The sequence below is a fragment of the Opisthocomus hoazin genome, chromosome 4 (genome assembly GCF_030867145.1).
Source record: "Opisthocomus hoazin isolate bOpiHoa1 chromosome 4, bOpiHoa1.hap1, whole genome shotgun sequence".
NCBI classification, from domain to species: domain Eukaryota; kingdom Metazoa; phylum Chordata; class Aves; order Opisthocomiformes; family Opisthocomidae; genus Opisthocomus; species Opisthocomus hoazin.
In genome coordinates, this window is record NC_134417.1 from 1,511,222 (window position 1) to 1,531,558 (window position 20,337).

The 20,337-nt window shown below is 47.9% G+C and overlaps 1 protein-coding gene across 5 annotated transcripts in view; it reads left to right on the forward strand.

Moving 5' to 3' along the window:
- Positions 1-20,337, forward strand: part of LOC104327438 (glypican-5) — a 363,470-nt gene that overhangs the window by 13,313 nt on the left and 329,820 nt on the right. For all 5 annotated transcript variants that reach the window (XR_012763606.1, XR_012763607.1, XR_012763608.1 and 2 more), the window contains exon 2: positions 11,399-11,560. Coding sequence is in view for 2 of the 5 variants with exons in the window: in XM_075417551.1 (XP_075273666.1) it covers positions 11,399-11,560 (162 nt within the window). In the remaining 3 variants the exon portion in view is untranslated. The remainder of the gene's footprint in view (positions 1-11,398; positions 11,561-20,337) is intronic.

The following is a 20,337-nucleotide window of genomic DNA, read 5'->3' on the forward strand; positions in this document are numbered from 1 at the left end:
AGGGTGGAAGGCCATTCCCACTCCTGACTTCAGAACTGTGTGCGTAAGTGCAAACACGGTCGTGGCTCTTAATTTCACGGGGCTAGATTAGCTTGCTAATGAGCCCTTGCTGCTTTTTGGACCACTTAACACTGTCACCAACTCCTTGATGGGTTTGGGGTTTTAACTGTTTGACCTTCCCTTGATTTTAGTTGAACGTATGCAGCTGAAAATCACGATTACTTGTCTGAGATCAAGTGCATGTCACTCTAAGGTAGTTACAGTGTTTCTAAATTGTAGTTCTGTGTAGGTTCATTTTTCTGTTAATTTTGGCTCTTTTATAATGGGAGGCTATTGGGGGTTTCCTGACTGCGCTCTTGGAACAGGATTCACTGAAGAGTTTGACCCAAAGCCTGCTGAGTTCGGAGCTGTGTTAATCTCAGACTACTAAATCCCCTCAGAAGCCTGAAGCACAGTGTTCTGTCTGTAGCTACGTTTAGTTGGTTTTCATATACCTGTTGATGCTACTTGGCGTTTCCATTGGCATCAGCGGGTGCTGAACCAGACCCTCTGGCGTGGCTCACCTGGCCTCTCTCCTGCTCCTTGTGTGAAGTACCACTCGTGTGGTCTAGCACGGAGCGAGTGATCTGTGTGTACAGCTGGGTTCAGCCTGGACCATCGGAAACAGGCTGCTGGTCTCGCGTGTGACCTGTGGGGCTGTCAGCTGGTACTTCTGGGGCGTGGGGAATGGTGGTTGCGGGCTGTTTTCACTACGCTGAGCTACTGTGCAGTTGTCCTGCGCTTTTCAACGTGGCACAACTGGGAAGAAGCAGACTCTGCCCCTTTACTCTGCTCTTGTGAGACCCCACCTGGAGTCCTGCGTCCAGCTCTGGAGCCCCCAACATAGGAAGGACAGGGATGTGTTGGAGCGGGTCCAGAGGAGGCCACGGAGATGATCCAAGGGCTGGAGCACCTCTCCTCCGAGGACAGGCTGAGGGAGCTGGGGCTGCTCAGCCTGGAGAAGAGAAGGCTCCGGGGTGACCTTAGAGCAGTTGCCAGTGCCTGGAGGGGCTACAGGAAGGATGGAGAGGGGCTTTGCACAAGGGGGTTCAGTGACAGGACAAGGAGGAATGGCTGTAAACTAGAAGAGGGCAGATTTAGATGAGATATGAGGAAGAAATTCTTCCCCATGAGGGTGGTGAGGCCCTGGCCCAGGTTGCCCAGAGCAGCTGTGGCTGCCCCCTCCCTGGCAGGGTTCAAGGCCAGGTTGGATGGAGCTCTGAGCACCCTGGGCTGGTGGAAGATGTCCCTGCTGATGGCAGGGGGGTTGGAACCAGATGAGCTTTCAGGTCCCTTCCAACCCAAACCATTCTATGATTCATTTCGGCCGGCCTTACCCATAGAGGTGTGGATGTGCAGGGGAGCAGACTAGCGCGGAGGTGTGGGGCCAAACTGCTGAGACAGCGCTGGCAAATTCTGTTTCTTGTGCATGCTCGTGCTGAATGAGTGTTCATCTCTAGTTAGGCTGTCACTTACGTGGGGCTCTTTCCTCTCTTGCCTGCTGCGGGTTGCATTCCAGTGCCTGGGGGTCCAATTTGTGACGACAAATTCTGGTTTTACATCAGTGTCACCGCTGCTGACAGCAGCAGAATTATCTGCGTGAGGAACTGACGAAAGGGAGCCAGACACAGAGACCTTGTGATGCTGTAGCCTTGCTGTTGCCTGTTTTAATTAATTGCTGTGTCATGGGTGATGAAGTTGAAGAATTGGCCCTAGTGAGGGGTGGGGTGTCTTGCCTAGTAATCAGTGGCTCAGTTTTGGTTCAGCTCTGTGAATGATTGCTATTCTTTTTGTGTAAATAATAACAAGAGCTCATTGTGTTCTTCTAATTTTTGGGTAGTTCACCCAGGTTTTTAGAGTGGTTTTTTCTATCTTCTACCTATAAATAAAGAAATAAAATGAGGGAATGGAATCCTAAAGAAATCAGTTAAAATACTGATGAAAACTCTGACAGACTGTACAGTAAGCCTGTGTGTAACTGTTGACTTTGCATGACTTCAGAATGAGAAAGGGCCAAACTGGTCAAAAGCATTTGAGATTTGGGCTGCCAAACTAACACTTCAGGAAAGATGGATATGTATCTTTACGTGTTGTCTGAGCGCTTGGCTTCATGTGTGGCTTTCAAGTGAGGTGGCAAAAATGGAAGTATTCAAATCTTGGGGAAGAAAAGAGGGTTGGAGAGTTGTGATTCCTTGCTACTTCAGTGTTGTTCCTGCAATTGCCCCTGCTGAGGCTGTGGCCCAAAGATCTCGTAGTCCTTTGGTTTCTTTCGGTTTTTCTTTGCATTTGTTTCTTCTACCAGTCTAACCTGGAAATCTCAGATTTTTATGTTGACAGATAAAATGAGAAAGAATAAGAAATACATTTGAACATGTCAGTATATCTGAAATTTTCTGTGCTATGCCACTTTGTAGGGATCTTACCACAGCAGGTAAAGCATATTAGGAAGCAGTTTGTGTTAAAAAAGTCATCTGTCATTGGTAAAATAGTTGGTTTTAACATCTGAATTATCGTTAGGCTTCAAAGTTGAGATGAATGAGGCAATTCACATCTCTCATAAAGCTATTTTACTTCATCTCCCTGTAGAATTAGACAGCCTGTATTGATTTGCATTCGGAAGTTATCTTTGCCAGCTGTACAGGGCTAGAAAGCTGCATCTTTGGCTTAAAAACAGCCCGAGTGTTGCTGTGAACGCTGTAATCCCCAGAGCAGCACGCAGCTGTGTGTCAGTTGAGGCTCTCCACCCCGTGGGGTTTCTGTGGCACTTTGTTCGGGCTCTGAGAGGCAGAGTTCTGTGGCAGTGAAACGCTTTCCTCGCTGAAGAGCAGAAATGCAGTTGTTAGTTTGTTGTCGTCCTGGGATGAGAAGGAGCAGGAAGATTTACTAGGCTCTTCTAGGAAAACATTTTGTATGTATTTATGACTTTTGGTGGTGGAAAAAATGTATGGGATTTTCTGCTGTGAACGTGGTGAGACATAATGAAGGAAGAGTCATAGTATAGACTCTAAGTTGATGAAAGCTCTTGTAATTTTTCTTACCTCTGTATTGCAATTATGTGTGTCTCAGGAAAGTTGGAGGAGGAGTTGGCATTACAGGAAATAATGCAGAAACCTCCTCGATGCAGACCCACTGACCGCTGTCAGCCTGGATTGTTTTAAGATGTATTTTGTGTGCATTAGTCTAGTTTTTGTGCTTTTATGTCAACTCTAGGAGGAAAGAGAAGGGTGGATCATCAAGAGCGCGCATCCTTTGAGCTTGCATGTGGTGTGGAGTTAGCAGGCCCTTTAGCATTCACAGTCTTACTGTCAGCAAGTCTCCCAGACAGGCTGATGTTCAGAGCCTGTCTCCTTAGCACTGGGCTGATGTGAAGTCCTTGCATTGCATCAGCATGGAACAGTTTATCACCTGTCCATAGGAGTGGGAGATGTGGAGGGAGGCTATTCACCCTTTCTTTGTTACTTAAGGAGAGCACTGAGGAGCCGTACTGCTCTGGCCCGTTGGCATTGGCACCAAAAATATATCTTCCAACATCCTACTGAAAACCAGGCTGTTTTGGGAACCACTGAAAAGTATCTAATTGGTGCTTTGTAGACATGTTACAGCATTTTCCATTCTTGTGTCCATGCTCCATCCCCTTTTACCATACCAGCATACCAAACTGGAGACCAGGTCCTCCCCTGTAAGCCCACTGCATCAGCGAGTGAAGATTTTATGGCCCCCAGCTGCTCAGCACCACCTGCTGCTGTGACAGTATGTTGTGGGAGCTCCCTGCCTTGCTACATGTGCAATCAGACTAGTTAAGGCAGATCATCTGTTATAAACAACCTGGTTGAAGGTGCCTGGGACAGATTAGGGAGTGCTTATGGGAACCAGAGGTCTGGTACCAGGCAGAAGGGAAGCAGTAGTGGCTGCAGCTGCCTGCTTGGGCAGTCTGCCTTTGGCATCCCAGGTACAGCCAGAGTTCTGAGGAGCAGCTAAGGACATTGGGGCTGAGTGGCATGAGTAGGTCTGTCCCTGTGACAGCTGCTGCTCCTTGTGGGGAGGCTGCGGTCTGTGAGTTGGAAATGTCTCCAGCTGCTCTGGTTCTCCAGGATGTCCCACAGGTATGCAGGCGGTTGGAGGAAGGCAGGCAGAAGGGAAGCCAAGTGGGAAGAACAGTAGAAGAGGACCTTGTCCGAGGAGGAGAAGTGGTCAGAAGAGGGAGTCGGAGGAGTAAGCGGAAGAAGGGGCAAGTTAATGGCTGTGTAGGGTTGGGTGGGTGGAGGGACATTCAGTTTAGGGCACAGTCAGATGTGTGCTGGTCCTCAGGTCCAGGCATGAGGCAGGTTCTATGGGGTTCAAGCTGAGGTGAAAAAACTAGTGAGTGTAGGCATGCGGTAACCTGTGGAGTAGGCCAGAAGGTGGTTTGGAAACTAGGCCAAAAATCAGAGTGCAAGAGCAGTGAGAACCAGGCAAGTAACGAAGGGAAGTGGGAAAACTTTGGACGAAAAGTACTTAGCAACAGGCCTAGCAATGCTGCGCTGTGCAGTTTGGAGAGTTCCTGCTTGGGCAGCTGCTCGGGGCCAGGGCCTGATGGTCTCCAGCTGTCCTGCACGCTGGGGCACTTGCTGCTGCTGCCAGCTCTGGAGTCCTGAGAGCTAGCGCTGCTTGCTCTTCTGCTTCCTTTCCCATTCAGGGTTTCCACCCGCCTTGCGTCTGCTGGAAGAATTCCAGTGCAGTCAAAATGGTCCTCCCATTTTGTGGGCGTGTTATAAATTTTTAGGTCTACTCAAGAACTCTTGAGCTACTAATGCAAGCTGTTTGACTAGTTTGAAGTAGCTACATATGGTAGTAGCATTAGTAGGTCGTGTAAGTGGTGCTTGATAAAACGCGAGCTGTTCATCTGCTGACGTTGATTATTTCAGCTGGGATAGCACATCTGGTCATGGCCTTAGTGATGCTTCTGTGTATTTTAGAACAACAGTGAGAACGTAAAATCTACTGATTAACAAGTCAAACAATATCGCTGTTAATTTATAATACAAAACAAGGGATTGGGGAAAGGAAATTTTCTTGGCTTGTGTTTTCCAAACTGCAGCTGTAAGTTGTCATGCTGGGTATACGCATGTTGTCAAGCTACACAGAGAGAGAAGGGGCAAATTCAGGCTCTGCTTTGGTATTTCTTCAGCTTTTTGGCCTTAAAGGGACCTTTAGCACACTGTTTGTCTACGTAATCTTTATATTAAAGCTGATAGTGGGATTATTTTAACAAAATAGAGCAACGAGTTAGAAACAGATTGGAAGGTTCTTTCTGACTAGTCAGAAAGTGAGGGCCTGGCCATGCTGTATCTGAGGCAGGAAGAGCGGACATCTCACTTGGACTCGGAGAAGAGTCTCTGCTCCCTGGAGCCCACCTGGACATCAGGCCTTGCTGACAGGAGCGGGAGGTCTGTAGGGTTAGCTGCTGTTTGACATGCCAGCCACTTGCACCAGCGTGTAACGCTGTACTCCAGCCAGTCTGTTGCACTTGCTCGTTGCTTGTTCTGGTAGCTCCTGGCGTGCACTGCTGCTAGTGTATTTTACACCCTGGCAGATCGCGTGGTGTCTGTTTGCACACGTTGTGCTCGAGGAGTTCAGTGTACTTCGTGTGTCTTCCTAGCTGTGAAACCCTGTCGTGAGTTGCAAAGGGACCAGGCTGTACTGTGGGGATGTGGTACCTGCGAGGTGAGGGCGTCTCGTGGTTCTGCGGTGGGGTTTCTGGAGAGCAGCCTGGCAGCTGGAGGCGGCGGTGGCTTTGGCACTGCTGGGGCACAGGAGCTGTGTAACGAAGGGAGCTCCCGACCCTCGGGCAGCCCGCAGCAGCGGGATTCCCTTGCCCTGGTGTGGCTGTGCTAGTGGGGGCTGCTCTCGTGCACCAAGTAGTTGCAGGGGGAGCCCTGGCTGGAAATTGCTTCCTTTCCTGATTGAATTGACTTCCACCCCTAAATTAGTTGGGTTGTAATAGCTGAATTTTCCTCTAGCTGAGGCAGCAGCTGCACCAGAGAGATGAGCCTAAAGACGGACGAAGTGCTGGCTGCTGTTCAGCTGGGCCAGGCACAACGCAAGGTACTTCTGGCACCGTCCTCTGTTACTGAGGCATGGTCAGTCTTGGCGTCTCTGAAGACATTTGCACGTTAAAATCTTGGGCTTTGGACTAAAGCTGTGTTTACAAGTACTTTTGAAAAGTTCGTCAAAACACAGAGGAATAAAAACTATTGGAAGACAGATTGCACCGAGCTCGCTCTCCGATCATGCTTGATCCAGGAGTATTCTGTGCAGTGGAAGCTGTAGGCTCAGCTGGCTTAAAAAAATCAGCCTGTCTTTGAGAAAGTTGGTGAAGATCGAATAGTGTGTGTTAAGTCTGGCCTTCTGGCCCCAGAGTATAGCTTTTACAGTGTGTACAGCATTGTAAAGGCAGTGCAGGGCAGCTATCCCCACCGTGGGTTAGAAGAACTGTTAAATTATGTGGTCAGGTAACAAAACGAATGTATATTTAGCTTTTGGAAGAAGTTCATTTTATTTGGTAAACAGGCCCCTCTCTGCTCTTAGGAACCTATGCTAACCTATGTTAACCATGAGCCAGCAGTGTGCCCTGGCTGCCAAGAAAGCCAATGGGATCCTGGGGTGCATCAAGAAGAGTGTGGCCAGCAGGACGAGGGAGGTTCTCCTTCCCCTCTACACTGCCCTGGTGAGGCCCCATCTGCAGTGCTGTGTCCAGTGCTGGGCTCCCCAGTTCAAGAAAGATGAGGAGCTACTGGAGAGAGTCCAGCGGAGGGCTACGAGGATGATGAGGGGACTGGAGCATCTCCCCTACGAGGAGAGGCTGAGGGAGCTGGGCTTGTTCAGCCTGGAGAAGAGAAGGCTGAGAGGGGACCTAATAAATGCTTATAAATATCTGCAGGGTGGGGGTCAGGAGGATGGGGCCAAGCTCTTTTCAGTGGTGCCCAGCGACAGGACAAGGGGCGATGGGCACAAACTGAAGCAGAGGAAGCTCCAGCTGAACCCGAGGAAGAACTTCTTCCCTCTGAGGGTGATGGAGCCCTGGCCCAGGCTGCCCAGGGAGGCTGTGGAGTCTCCTTCTCTGGAGATATTCCAGCCCTGCCTGGACAAGGTCCTGTGCAGCCTGCTCTGGGTGACCCTGCTTGGGCAGGGGGGTTGGACTAGATGACCCACAGAGGTCCCTTCCAACCCCTACTATTCTGTGATTCTGTGATTCTGTAATTGAGATAGTTTTAATGGCCAAAGTCTCTTTGACTTTACTTGTACTGAAGCTCAGAATGGAGCCTAAAACCTCTGCTGATTTAAAACAAAACAAAAAATGCCCCCAAAACACACAGCAAAATACTCCACAGCAGGTTTCAGCGGAGCTGGCCGGATGGATGCATAGTTTTCTGTGCGTTTGGCACCTGAAGTAACTTATAATTGTGACAGGGAGGTGTTTGAGGGTGGTGCCTTTGGCAGGTATTAAGTGTATTTAGGGTTGCAGAGGAGTCTGGATTAGCGATCTTTGTTGCTTTCCAAAATGCTCATGCTTTAGCCTCCAGCATAATAGAACTTTTCTTACTCTTCTGAATGTGACTGTTTTTCGAAGTGGAGCAAGATACTTTATCCTGTTTTTTGTAATAACAGTAAGGTTGTAAAGTCGATAGTTTTCCCACTTCAAAAAATACAAAGCTTAGCCACAGTTTTAACCAGTACTCAAGGGAAAAAGACTTGAACAAAAAAATAATAATCATCAGAGTAATCCTGCCATCTGATCTGAAACAGAAAATGGACTTGTTTTAGGAAAGCCCTAAACCTTGTAGAGTTGGAGCCCGAGCATGTACAGTGGAAGGTGTTCTGCTCTGTCAGTAAGGTCATGCATAAGAAAAGGAAATGAGAGGTGTCTTGGATGCAGATGCTTCCCAGCTGTGGCCTAGAGTTAGTCTAGCGGGGGGCTCTGTCGTGGTCGGGGGGCTGGAGCACACGTGGGAGTAGAGAGCTGGGTCTGTTCAGTTGTGGGAAGAGAAGACTGCGGGAGATCGTACTGCTGTCTTCAGCTCTGTCTGCTGGGAGGCAGGAGAGAACGTGGAGCCAGATTCTTGCAGGCACACGGTGATAGCTGAGAAGCAACGGGCACGAGCTGGAACATGGGAAGTTCTCATCAGATACAATTTTTTAGTTTAACAAGGGGGGTCAAACATTGCAACAGAAGCCCTGAGAAGCTGTGGGATCATCCATCCTTGGAGATGCTCAGAACTTGGCTGAATGAAGCCCTTGTGTAGTTTGACCTGCTTTAGGGGGAAGGTTGAACTAGAGTTTCCTTCCAAGCTAAATTATTAGTTGGGAAACAAGGGGCAGCTTGGAGAAAGATCAGAAATACCTAGAGAGGAGTTAGCAGGGTCAGTTGCTGAATTAGTGCTCTTGGTAAGCTCTCTTCCCTCATTCACAAACTGTGCTTTTTTCTCTGGTGTATAGAATGGCTTTGCTCCTCAACTAGGAGGAGGGACTGGCCCTGAAGGTTGCTGGGTGGCAGTGCCACCCTGACTGCGGGTGGGTGCTGCCTGGGTCCAGGCGAGAGCTGTGGGGCTTGGCCTGCGTCTCTGCAGTGTTTCTGGGTTCCTCCTCTTCTGGCCTAGAGGGTGTTTTGTGTTAAGATGAAAGAAGTGAGATAAGGTAATTTTAGTATCAGACTTACTAAAGACTTCAAGATTTTACTAATCAGTTGTAATTTCATCTTGGTACCCAGGCATGTATAGTACTGAAAACTTTTATTAGGTTTCTCTAACTGTGTTAAAAGCGATACCCCCAGGCTAGGACTGAAGCAAGCAGATTGCCAAGCTCTGTGCGTGACGGTACTGACCCGACAGTACTGCTGGCAGAGAGGGCTTTGCTCTTTGATGGCCTCCTAACGCTCTCTGTTTTACGTCGGGCTCCTGAGCTGCCAGGGCCTTAGTGCTGTCGCTGTTGGAGAGTGCCCTCTGCATCGGTTTGGCTCTGGACCAGCAAAAACTCATCTCCAGGCTCCTAGAGGTTCATCAGAGCAGGTAGCTGGGTGGGGAATCCCAGGAGTGCTGAGCTATTGGTGTTCTTCTGCTGGCTCTCTGGAGGGTACCCAGGCTGCTGCGGTGCCTCGGTTCGGAGGGGAGCACTGGGAGCTGTGCGGGGCTTCCCTGCAGCACCGACACGAAGCAGCACGGAGCGCCCGGGCTTTCAAGCCCTTCTGGTACAGACTTGAGCTTTGCAGAAACCTTGCAGACAAAGATTCGGGGGGCTGCTGCGAGGAGAAATGCTGCGAGTAGCAGCAGCTCGGCGTTGCAGGGGCTGGGTAACATTTACAGCCCCTCTGCTCGGGCACCAAATTGCAAAAAGGACGTAGTTGCTGAGCAGTCCGCTATAATTTCGCGTACGCTTTGCAGTGCCAGCTCAGGGAACCGGTCCTTCCCCGACCCCCGGTTCCCTGGGGCAGGACAGATGTATGTTTGAGGGGTGAACTGGGCCAGGGAGCTGATCCAAGTTGAAATTAGCCTGGCCAGGGAGCTGATTTCAGCCCGGGAGAGCTGCTCTGGCAGGCGCGTGCCCAGCCGGTGGGGAGCCCGCAGCCCTGCCGCTGCTGCCTGGCTGCTGGAGCGAGCGGTGGGCTCGTCTCGGGGGCTTCGCCTTGGCGTGGGCAGAGTTGGTTTTTCCTGTTTTGGAGATCAGATTGAAGCATGAAACAAATCCACCTCCAAAATGGTAGCCTGAGTCAGCCCAGCCTGTGACAACTTTCATATTTGTGAACTGAGAAAAAAACGTAGCTCAATTCAAATATTACACTTTGGTTTTGACCTTTTTGACATAAATTAGCTGCCCTTTCAAATGAGAGTTGTAAACTGGGAGCAATATTTTCAAGTCGAGTGAGATGTTTCAGCCAGTGCTGTGGTTTTATTTTTTTCCTGGCAAGGGAGATTTATTGAAGCTCTTCCCTGCAGGTTTGGTCTCGATGAGCTGTTGGCCTGGAGCTGGCCCTGAGCAGAGCCTGGTTGGTGGATGTTCCTCTGCTGCTTTTTTGATGTGCATCCTTGTACCCTCTTGTTTTTCGTCGTTGTCAGCTGTATGCGGAGTCTGGCTATGTGTTACCCTGCAAGGCCAGCTGGTGAGAATTAATGCAGGGTAATTGCTCATTAATATCTCTGTCCCAGCGCCTGGTCCGGGCGCTCTGTGGCAGCCTGTGTGAAACCCTCTGGAGCAGCATGGCCTGATGGAGTGTGACTAGTCTGGCTCTGGTATATATTTTTTTTTTTTTTACACATGACTCTGGTTTTGGATTTGCTCTGCTTAATAGTCCCTTGCTTTTTTCCTCCCCTTCTTAAAACCTGTATTTGTGAAGCACCAGAATATATTTATCCGTAGTCTGCAAGAGCTCCTTTCCAGAACATTGACACCTGCAAATCCCATGGTGTGGAACAAATAGACCCTCAGTGTCCATCGCAGCTCCTGGTGATGCAGGTTTCCTATCAAGGACACTAAACTTACTGACACTTGTGCAAAGATGAAACGATTAAAAAACCAAACCAAAAAACCAAACCAAAACCCCCATAATATTCCACAGAAGTTTTTAACCAACTTTCAACTTTCTCTGTAGCTGTGAGGTGGGAGTGATTTCGGTGCCTTTACATCGTGTGTAGGCAGGCTGGAACTTGGTTTCAAAGATTTTAAGGTTCCTGCTAAGTAGACAGCGATCTGTCGCTATATGGCTAGTTTAAAAACGGTTCTTCTTGGCTCAGGTAAAGGCTCGTTGACTGTGTGTGCGTTAGGCCGAGAAACTGAAACCGCAGTCTCTGGTTTCCCAGTGGTGGTGCTGGTTGGTGTGGCTTTTATCTTTTTTTTTGGGTGAGCTGCTTCAGAGCTCAAATATTTTTGAGAAGTTTCCCCTGTTGTAGGAGGTGAATGGGGGTTCCTTGAGGCACTGCAGGTGGGTGAGTATTGCACCCTAGTTTGAGGTGTGGTTTCCACTCGGCTGTTCGTGTTACGATGCCCTTAGCACAAGGCGTGTGGTGGAAGTGTTGCCCCTTGGGGTGTGAGGCTTGGGTGACTCTGCTGTGCCCTTGACTGTGTTTAGATGATTTAGAGCCCAATGCTTTTAATGGCAATGTAAAATAAGTTAGCAGCTGGTAGTAGGATGCTATCCAAATGGAGGTGAAAGTCATACATTAGTGTTCTTGAGACAGTAACCGAGTTGTGCAATGTCAGCCCTTACGGGTTGTGTTTTGTTTCAAAATTCTTAATGCAGTTGTAGCTTTGACATTAAGAAGCATTATTTATGTTTATGATGTAATTTAGAGAGTTTTCTAATTATTATGTGTTTCTTGTTTGCTTCAAGAGTCAGATTTACAGATCTGTCAACACAGAGCACCAACCTGTTGCACCAGAAAGATGGAGGAAAGCTACCAGGCAGCTGTCCGACGGGAGAGGACGCAGAGCATCCAGGCGCTGAATTTTGAACTGAAGTACATGATTGTTGGTCATATCACAGCTTTTCAAGGTAGGAACTGTTGAGGCACTGCAGTCCTGTTGGTAGTTTTAAAAATTACCCTGTGCAATCGGAAGGAAAAGCTCTTGGCTTTGTTCCTAATTTCTCTCGCGTCGCATACTGTGGCTTGTGGTTTACTTCTCTGTTCTTTGATCCTGCTTTTGGAAGAAGGTGATGGTACTTAATCTTGACTGGTATTTTAAGCATCTGCCTAACTCTAGTTAGGAGTAGATTTAAACTTAGACTTTCTTCCTGGGATCATTTCAAAAAAGATTGGCCTGGATTTTTTCCCAGGCAGTTTTGGATGTCATTGAGGGGCCTGATGGTTGGTTGTGCTTTTTCGTATTCTCTTGTGCTAAGCTATTTACAGGTGTAGAAAGTTAAATCAAAATGCATTTGCCTGTTGATGCTGAAGAATAAGTGCTCTGACTGATGTGTCAAATGAGAACGCAGCGCTCTGTGTCAACACGTTTCACTGCCTGGCAGGTCCCGTGAAGAGTGGTCTGTTCTCAAGGATTGCGGCCACACAGTGAAACGTGAACGCGTGAAGGAACCGCGCTGAAAATCTGTTTGTGTGACTCTTGCTGTTCTCAAAGCTGCCTTGCTCTAACAGGTTGATGTGAGTCTCTGGCTTCTTCACATGGGTGGTTATTGTGTTATTGGAGGGAGGAGACTGCTTGTGTGGGATTGTGCCCTGTACTGCACCGAGCACTGGAGGCTTTTCTCCAGAAAGGCATTTGAGCATAGGCTGTGAACTTTAAATATAGGTTTTGAGTGATGTAAATGAATCACTGAGTGATGAATCCAGCTTAGTGACTTTTGTGGGCCTAACTATGTCCCTAATTTTCACTCGCTGCTTTGCTATGTTTAGTGCACCCTCACAGAATGGGTTTTGAAAACAAGCCAGTAGTTGTTAAAATACAAAGTGTTGAGGTCTGTGTGATTAAGCCTATTGTTACAAGGCAGTTTTTATCAAATAGCAGCTTTTATGTTGAGTTTCTTCGAGTGAAAATACTGTAAATAAAAGATGTGATTGGCAGTTAACAAGAGAGAGCATATTATCTGACATTGACAAAAGCTGTGGTGGAAGTGAGAGATGTGCAAGGGCAAGATAAGAAATTTTTTTTTGCTTTTGCTCATTTACTTCTCATTGTTCTGTACCAATGAGTGAGAATTAGCATGTTGGTTTATTTTACAATTTTTGAGGTTTTTTAAATATCCCCCATGATTAAAAAAATTTGTTTGGGGGGCAGTTTGGAGGAGCACCGTAGTGAAAGGGTGACTGTTGGCATTGTTCACTGCTGGTAAGTTATTCAGGCAATCTTTCAGTATTGTGATTGAATAAAGATAAGGTCAGAACAGATTAACCTACCAGCCCCTGGAGGTCAGGCCAGCAGCTTAATTGTCTGTTGCTGATGGAGCCTTTTGATAGAATGAAAGAAGTAGGTAGACATTTCACACAGTTTAAATTTACAAGCGTTTTCCAGAAATGGGTAAATAGGTTGGTGGTTGTAACTTGTTACATGGCTGGCCTTCTGTCTACGTTAGGTGGGAACGCTTGAGAAATGTGACTTTCCTCTTTGGCATTGGGAGCTGCTTTTGCTCTGGTTTTGTCCCAGGTGTCAGTGAAAAGCCTCTCTCTCTCTTGTGCTGTACACACATTCTGTTGGTAAGAGTGGTACTGTGTGAGACACTTGCTGAGAGAGATGATCTCTGCAGTGAATTAAAGCTGTCCTTTTGTCTGTTTTGGTTTGTTGCCATTTTGAGTGGTAAAGTGTGAGTGTGCCAAAAGCATATCTGTAAATCTGAGAAGAGAAATATCCTTCTTTTAGAAGCTTTCAGGTGCCTCTCAGATTTCATGTTTCTTGCAACAGTGAGAACTGGCTCAGACTTGCTAAAAAATAGCAGTTTGTTCGTTTGTATGTGGTCATGTTTACTTGCAGTTTTCACGCACAATTTACTTCCTTGTGTATGTACACATTTTTAGTACTGCTAGTGTAGTCAAAGCAGTAGTTAGCCTTGCTGCATACTGCTGAGGGAGGGGAATCTTGACTGCTGTAGCAGACAATACTGTTAATATTATACCTGTAATGATGAAATAACTTTCAAGATGAGGACAGTAGAAGAAATGGATTTTCAGGAGTGCAGCTTTGAGAACAAAGTGGTGGGAATTTTGATGGGAAGAGAGCAACTTTTTGGAGGGGGGGACAGAGAGAATGTGTGGGTTTTTTAAATTCTCATCTCCTTACTTTCTTTCATGGAGGTCAAAAGATAGTTCTGAGGACCTGCAATTAGATACTGTAAGTATTAATAGGAAAGAGCTTTCTCATGTGAGTGGGAGTTTTGAGATATGTTTGGTTAAATATTCCCTCTCGCTGCCTGGGTACTGCAGTTAAATGTGGACACTTTGGACTTGAAGAGATTTTGTTGTGGTTTCTCTCTTTGAAATTGGAAAATGTTATTTAAGTACCTTTGCAGATAGATGAAATGACAATTTTCACAGGTGCTGGATTTAATTGTGCAAAATGAGTTAGTAAGACGTGATTAAATAGCCACAGCTATGGGCAGGCTTGTTACGTGTGGGCTGATACCTAATCTGTACACGTGGAGAGCCTTAGTGCTGGGGTTCGGTCCTGCTCTTCTTCCCCCTTTAAATTTTTCAGTGTTAGCACCCCAGTCCTTGCTCCAACACTTAAGTCATGCTCCTGCGTGGAGGTGCTTTGGTTACACTCCTGTCTCTAGTGCAGTTGCTGTGACACCTGGCTGGAGTGCGCAGAGGCACGCTGGCATCGGATGCCCTCCCCGTGAGTACCAGGGTGGGTGGGAGGACGAGGGCCCACTGGCTTCCCGGGGAGCCTTCCTCCCCGCCGGGCTCCTGCGGAACCGTACACCGGCACTCGGGCGGTGCGGTGCTCAGCACGCTGGGCCGGCTGTCGTGGTCCTGCTGTGTCACCCTCTTGGCTTTGTTCTGGGTAAGTTTTGGAGGGTCAGTTTGTGCCATCCAAAGATCCACTCGCCTTTCGGTCTTTGCTCCTGTGGCTGCAGCCTGAAGTGCCCAGCAGAACTATCAAAATGATCAAACCAGATGCTTTCATTTTGCAACTCGCTTCCCCTTTAACCAGAAGATGCTCCTTTGACCTTACTGTTCTCTTTGTCCCAACCTTTCTTAGGCTTGCACATAAACAAATCTGTTGTTTTAGCTTAGATTGATGTCTCTGTGGTGCTGTTCCACGTTAGCTGGCACGGTCAGCCCCCTGTGTCCCTGCAGCTCCCTCGTGCAGTCCCTGCGCTCCCCGGGGCCGCTTCCACGCCAGGCAGCGGATTCATCGTTAGTGGATTAGAAGCGGCGCGGGCTGAAAGGTGCTGTCAGAGGAGGCAGCAGCAGCCTGACGGGCAGGCTTTGTTGGGGACAGACAGCGGAGAGGAACCTGGCCGCCCACTTCTGTGTCCTTCATGGAGTGCTGACAGGTGCTGTGTGAGGGCGCATGGAAAGCTTGGCTCTGCTCCTGTCATCTTGTGCTGAGGCTGATTTGAGCTAATGAGAATCCAAATGCTGGTAACGTATTTGTTCTGCTGATGGTCTCTGCAGAGAGGCAGAGCAAGATACTTTGAAAACTGCATCGCATTTCAGTCACCAAATTAGCAGGTATCAGAGATACAGTGGAAAGCTTTGAGCTCAGCAGTTAAAAAAAATTACTGTTCTTTGCTGCACTTTTTGTTATTGCAGCAGGCAACAGGAATTGTTCGCTCACAGCCCATGAAGAGAAAGCTTTTTCATGAATGAGAGCGTGTTGGTCATAAAGCAGTAATTTTGTGATGTGCTCTGGAGTAGTGTTCATTTGACCTTGGGAGGCCAAACGCCAGGACCAGGTGTTCCCGTATTCTCCCAGCTGCAGCAGGGTAGATGAGCTGTGTGGTGCTCTGTTCCTCTCACCCCTAACGCAAGGGCTGTGGCAGAGCTCTGCTGTAGATGGGACTGGGGAGGTGCTGGTTGGGAAGGCTCCCTGCTGCTGTTTCTGATAGCGGGAGCCGTGCTGCCATCGCTGTGCACACGCATCGTGTTGTCCTGTTACCTGATCCAAGCAAGCAGCTGGGAAGGACAGGTATGGTACACGGCGGAGGGAGGAACCAGGATGGAGCCCAGGACTCCTGGTTTCAGCAAAATGCCTGGACATAGATGCTCAGTTGGTCCAAAAAAGTCCTTAAGCACAAAGTTTTTTGTTCTGGCATCTTCCCTGGCGAATGGGAGGGGTGGGTTGGTTCCTGTGCGTCACGGGACGGATGCCATCAGTGGGCCCAGTAAGCAGCTGACCTGAGGATTCCCAGAAATAAGCAATACAGTATACCGGCACGCTGAGCTGTACGGAGTCAGAAACGTTCTCTGTTTTAATTTGGCTGAGCTGCAGTGTTGCTGACACTTATTTTTACTGAATTTAGGAATATCAGCTGGAATAGGGGTGGCTGGTTTATAGTGTTGGAGCGCAATGAAATTTAAAAAACCAAAATAGCCTTGGCTGGAGAAGTGCACTCTGCTTTGTAGTTCATTACGATGTGAAGTGCTCTCACAAGGCTGGAGACGGATGCAGTCCAAAATCAATGAGCTCTTTACAAGAAAAAGCCAGCCATCACCAACAATGCCTCTGCCTTCCTTTATTTACTGCTGGATTATAAAAATGTGAAAGTGTTGTTTTTAAAATAGTTTTTTTTATAATCCGGTAGTGCTTGGTCTTTTATTCAGACAAATTTTTACCCACCCCTTTCCACTTGTGTGACCCTGCTAAGAAGAATTTTGTACTCTGCTGACCTTTGAGCGGAAAGCTGGCCGAGGGGTGCGGTTTGGTTTTGGCTCAACACAAGAATGACTCCTTACAGGGAGAGAGGTGGGAGAGAGGGGCTCCACTGGAGCATTGCTTTGTCTCCTGTGCACTGTTCACTCCTGCTCCGGCGCACCAAGCACTCTGTGCTCTCACTGGAGTGAAAGCCTGGTGCGTGTCCGCAGCCCGAGGGAGGCCGGGATTTTTCAGCTGTGGACTTGCACGTGTGGACTACTGCTGTCTGCCTGGTGTGGGGCTCGGGGGGGAGCAGGCTGCCTTCACCCGTGTGACAGAGCCAGCCTGTCCTCTGAAATGCGAGCGTAGCTCTTCCTGGGGTGCTTTCTGTCCGTGGAGCTTAAGCACTCTTGGAAAGGGCTTCAGTGTGGGTGTGTTGGTGCTGGGGGTGGACACAGCAAGACACAGGGGAGGGAAAATCGCTTTCCTAAAGTGGCATATGGTTCCGTAGGGAGAGCCAAGACTGCAGATTGGTTTGTCTTTGTGACCTCTTCTGTCTGGAAAAGCATTTGTGATTTCTAGAGATCATGAAGGGAAAGGGAGTTCTGGCTGATGGCAGTCCTCAGAAGCGTTTGCTGGAAGAGTTGAGAGGTGCTCGTTTTGTCCTTGATCTTGGCACAGTCAGGCCGCTTTGCCTTACCTGTGGACCAGGGCTGTGTTTCAGAGCAGTCCGAGGAAGGGGTGTTCTGCATCAACTCTGTGGTGATAGGATTTGTCCTTTGGGGTTTGGTGCCACCTGAATGTTCCTAGATCCAGCATGCTCAGAGCAGTTGTCAGTTCAGAGGAAGGAATTCCTGTAGTTTGCAATCCACTCTCAAACAGTTTGTGGTAGGTGGAGGCAAGGAAAGATGGACTATAGGGTAGGAGAGCTAAGGTCTGTTAGAAACAAGGAACCCGTGCAACCAAGAAGCTGACGAGCTGTAGCATTGCCTTTGGAGGGGCTCTGCTGATGCTGCCAGCCTGTTCTCATCCTCTGTGTTGGTGTCCTCTCAACTGATGAAGTGTCAGCAAGTGCCACGTATTTCCCTGTGCTGCAGGTAGGTGCTGCCACGTGGGTGGGGCTGCAGGGCCCCTAACGCAGTCTGTCCGGTGGCCAGGGAAACGTCAGAAGTATGGGGACACATCCCCCTTGGTACCCTGCGGCTCCCCAGGGATCACGAACTCGGGAGCTGGCACGATGATCTGTGGGTGGGCCCGCTGTCCGTTAATTCCTCTGTCACCAGGTCCTCTTGGCTACCGCAGAAAACTGGCGTGGTTCACCACACGTGGACCACGTTTTACTTCTGCATCAGTTGCTTGCTTTAAGCGTGCTGCCTGCTAGTTCCATTGTGTCACTTGGATTTTAAGTTTTACTGTTGGAAAGTATAGTTATTGCCAGTGTAATAATTCATCTTCTATGTGCTTTTGAGGGGTTTAGAGCCTCAGGCTTTGCGAAGGCTTCAGTGTTTGCGTGTGGGGTGGGGGAAGGAGTGTTAAATTCTTTCCTGTAGTTGTCCTTTTCTCAGCAAAGTACAGAAATAAGTTTGCTGTGTGGCGTTCCCTAATGCTCTCACCTTTTGTCTTCTGAATGTGTGAAAAGAAAAGAAAATCTTGGTGGTGTGCCAGGGACTGTGAGTAAATACTAACATCACATTGCGAATGGTGATTAAGTGAAGTCAGTGTGCAGCTTGTGTGTTCAAGCTCTAACATTTGGAGTGGTGCGAGGTGTTCTTTTTTTGGCTGAAAGACTGCCTGGCATCCTTAGGAGTAATGCCAGCTCACAAGCTGCCTGCAGGCTGTGGTCGAGATTCTAGATTCAGAGCGACGTTCTCGTGGTGTAGATGGAGAATGAGAGTGCTTCCTACCTGGTGTCCTGTCTTGTTCCCTTTTTCACAGAAGCTGGAGTCGGTGTGATGATCTATTATCCATAAATAATTTAAGGGATGTGCTTTATTTCTCTATATGTACAAGCTGACAGTTAAATGTGGGGAAAAAAAAAAAATCATAGGATGATTCAGGTTGGAAAAGACCTCTAAGATCAAGTCCAACTGTCAACCCATCACCACCATGCTACTAAACCATGTCCTGAAGTGCCACATCTACATATTTTCACCTTTTAAATTTTTTGTCGTGCATATTAAACATAAAATGAGCGTGTGTAGAAGCTGATCCCAGCCTCTCATGTCCTCTGAGACTCTGTGTCTCTTTTCCCAGGCTGTTTCGTCTCCCATAGCATACATTAGGAAAATCAAGTATCCAGTGGTTTTTACTGTTTTCGCTGTTTTTCTTCAAGGTTGTCCAAATCCTGCTGAGGTCATTTCCCTAGCCAAGCCACTGGTCGTGTTCTCGGTTTGCTTGATGGCACCACCCTCCTGCTTCTGCGCTGTGCCTTTGCTCCTGTGCTAGCCAGCACAGCCCGTGCTGCTGGCCGCCTGCGACTCAGCACCGCAGCCGGATGGGCGCGGTGCTCCATCCGGGGTCTCTGCCGGTGATCCCGGTGTTTCACCGGCATCCCGAGCCGCTATCGGAGCGTAAGGAACTGTTGACCTTGGTCATTTTTGTGCATTCCTGATTGCATTAATGTATCCCCCTGCTGCGCCTTGTCATTTGGGCAGCTTGGTAGGAAGAAATTATTAGCCTTTAAAAGAACACAAGGAAAATCAAAGGGAGGAATAATAGACAAAAATGTGCTTTTTTTGTTGTAAAATTCTGATGATTTTATGCTTCAAAAATAGCAAATTCCCATGGAAAATTCGATGAAGACCTAAGAAGAATGCTCAATTCTAGCCATGGAATGTAAATCGCTATCTTGAAAACCGTGAAGTCTGCCGAAGTCTGTAGGGTAGCTAAACTAGGGGCTGTATTTCTGATAGTGACAGTGGATTTCTGCTTAAACGTAGCAAAACCTTGTATCAAGTCTTACTTCTTATACTGAAATGACTTCTATAAATGGGCAGTTGGCAGTCATACCGTGGAAGCCGCCAGCGTTGCGAGCAGTTCGCTGTCCCGGGGGTTCCCGCGGGCTGTGTGCGGGTTTGGTTTGTGAACCCGTGGGCAGTTGTTTCTGGGGAATGTGCGTGTGGATAACGGGAGGATTGTCAGTCCTGCCAGAAGCTGGTATTGGTAGTCATTATACACTTAGGAGTATCAAAGTTTTTGACTGGTTACGAGAATGATAGTGCTTTGACTGTTAAGCAAAAGTGTTACGTTGTTTAGCTAGCTTTGTTACTTTTAAAAGTTATTAAATACAGATTTTACAGAATTGTTTGGCCCAAGGCTTTGATCCTTTCAATATCTCAGTATACCAGTCATGGTACAATTCTGTGTGAGTGGTGAGAGAAATACACATTAAATACATTTAAAAGCAAACAGCAAATCGTCTAGGTAAGATAGCATCCGTTTAGCCTTTATAATCATCATGTAAACTGCTTTTTGAGCTTGTCTGTCTTCGGCTGTCATTTGATACCTAGAATGTAAGCAATTTGGGGCAGGGCCAGGCTCTTCATCATCTATTTATAACTGTTCGTGCAATGTGGGTAGGGCATTTTGGTGCTAGAACAAGAAATCTAATGAACACGCACATCATGCGCTTGGTCATGTTGTATCTCTGTATCCATATTTCACCTGTCTGTTGTCATAATTCTATTTTTCTTCCTTTGTTCTTTCCAGTACCTTGTCAGGCTGTTAGCCCTGTCCGCAGAGTATAAAAGCGTGGTGGAAGTGTAGTGCAATAAACCAATGATAAATTAGTCGGGATAGAAAGCAAACATAAAGATAGCTGGAGAGAAAGTGCTCACTCCTCCAAAGAAGAAGAGAGAAACCTGCAAAAGCAGAGTGAAGAAACGAATCTGAGGGCTTGCCTCTCTAGGGAGGCTTTAGCACCGCTGCTGTTGTGAGGGCAGTGCTTCGGTGACGGTGTCTCTGGGATCTCCGCTAGTGTCCCTTTTCCTCTGGTGTCAGACGTTTCCACAGCCGCGTTGT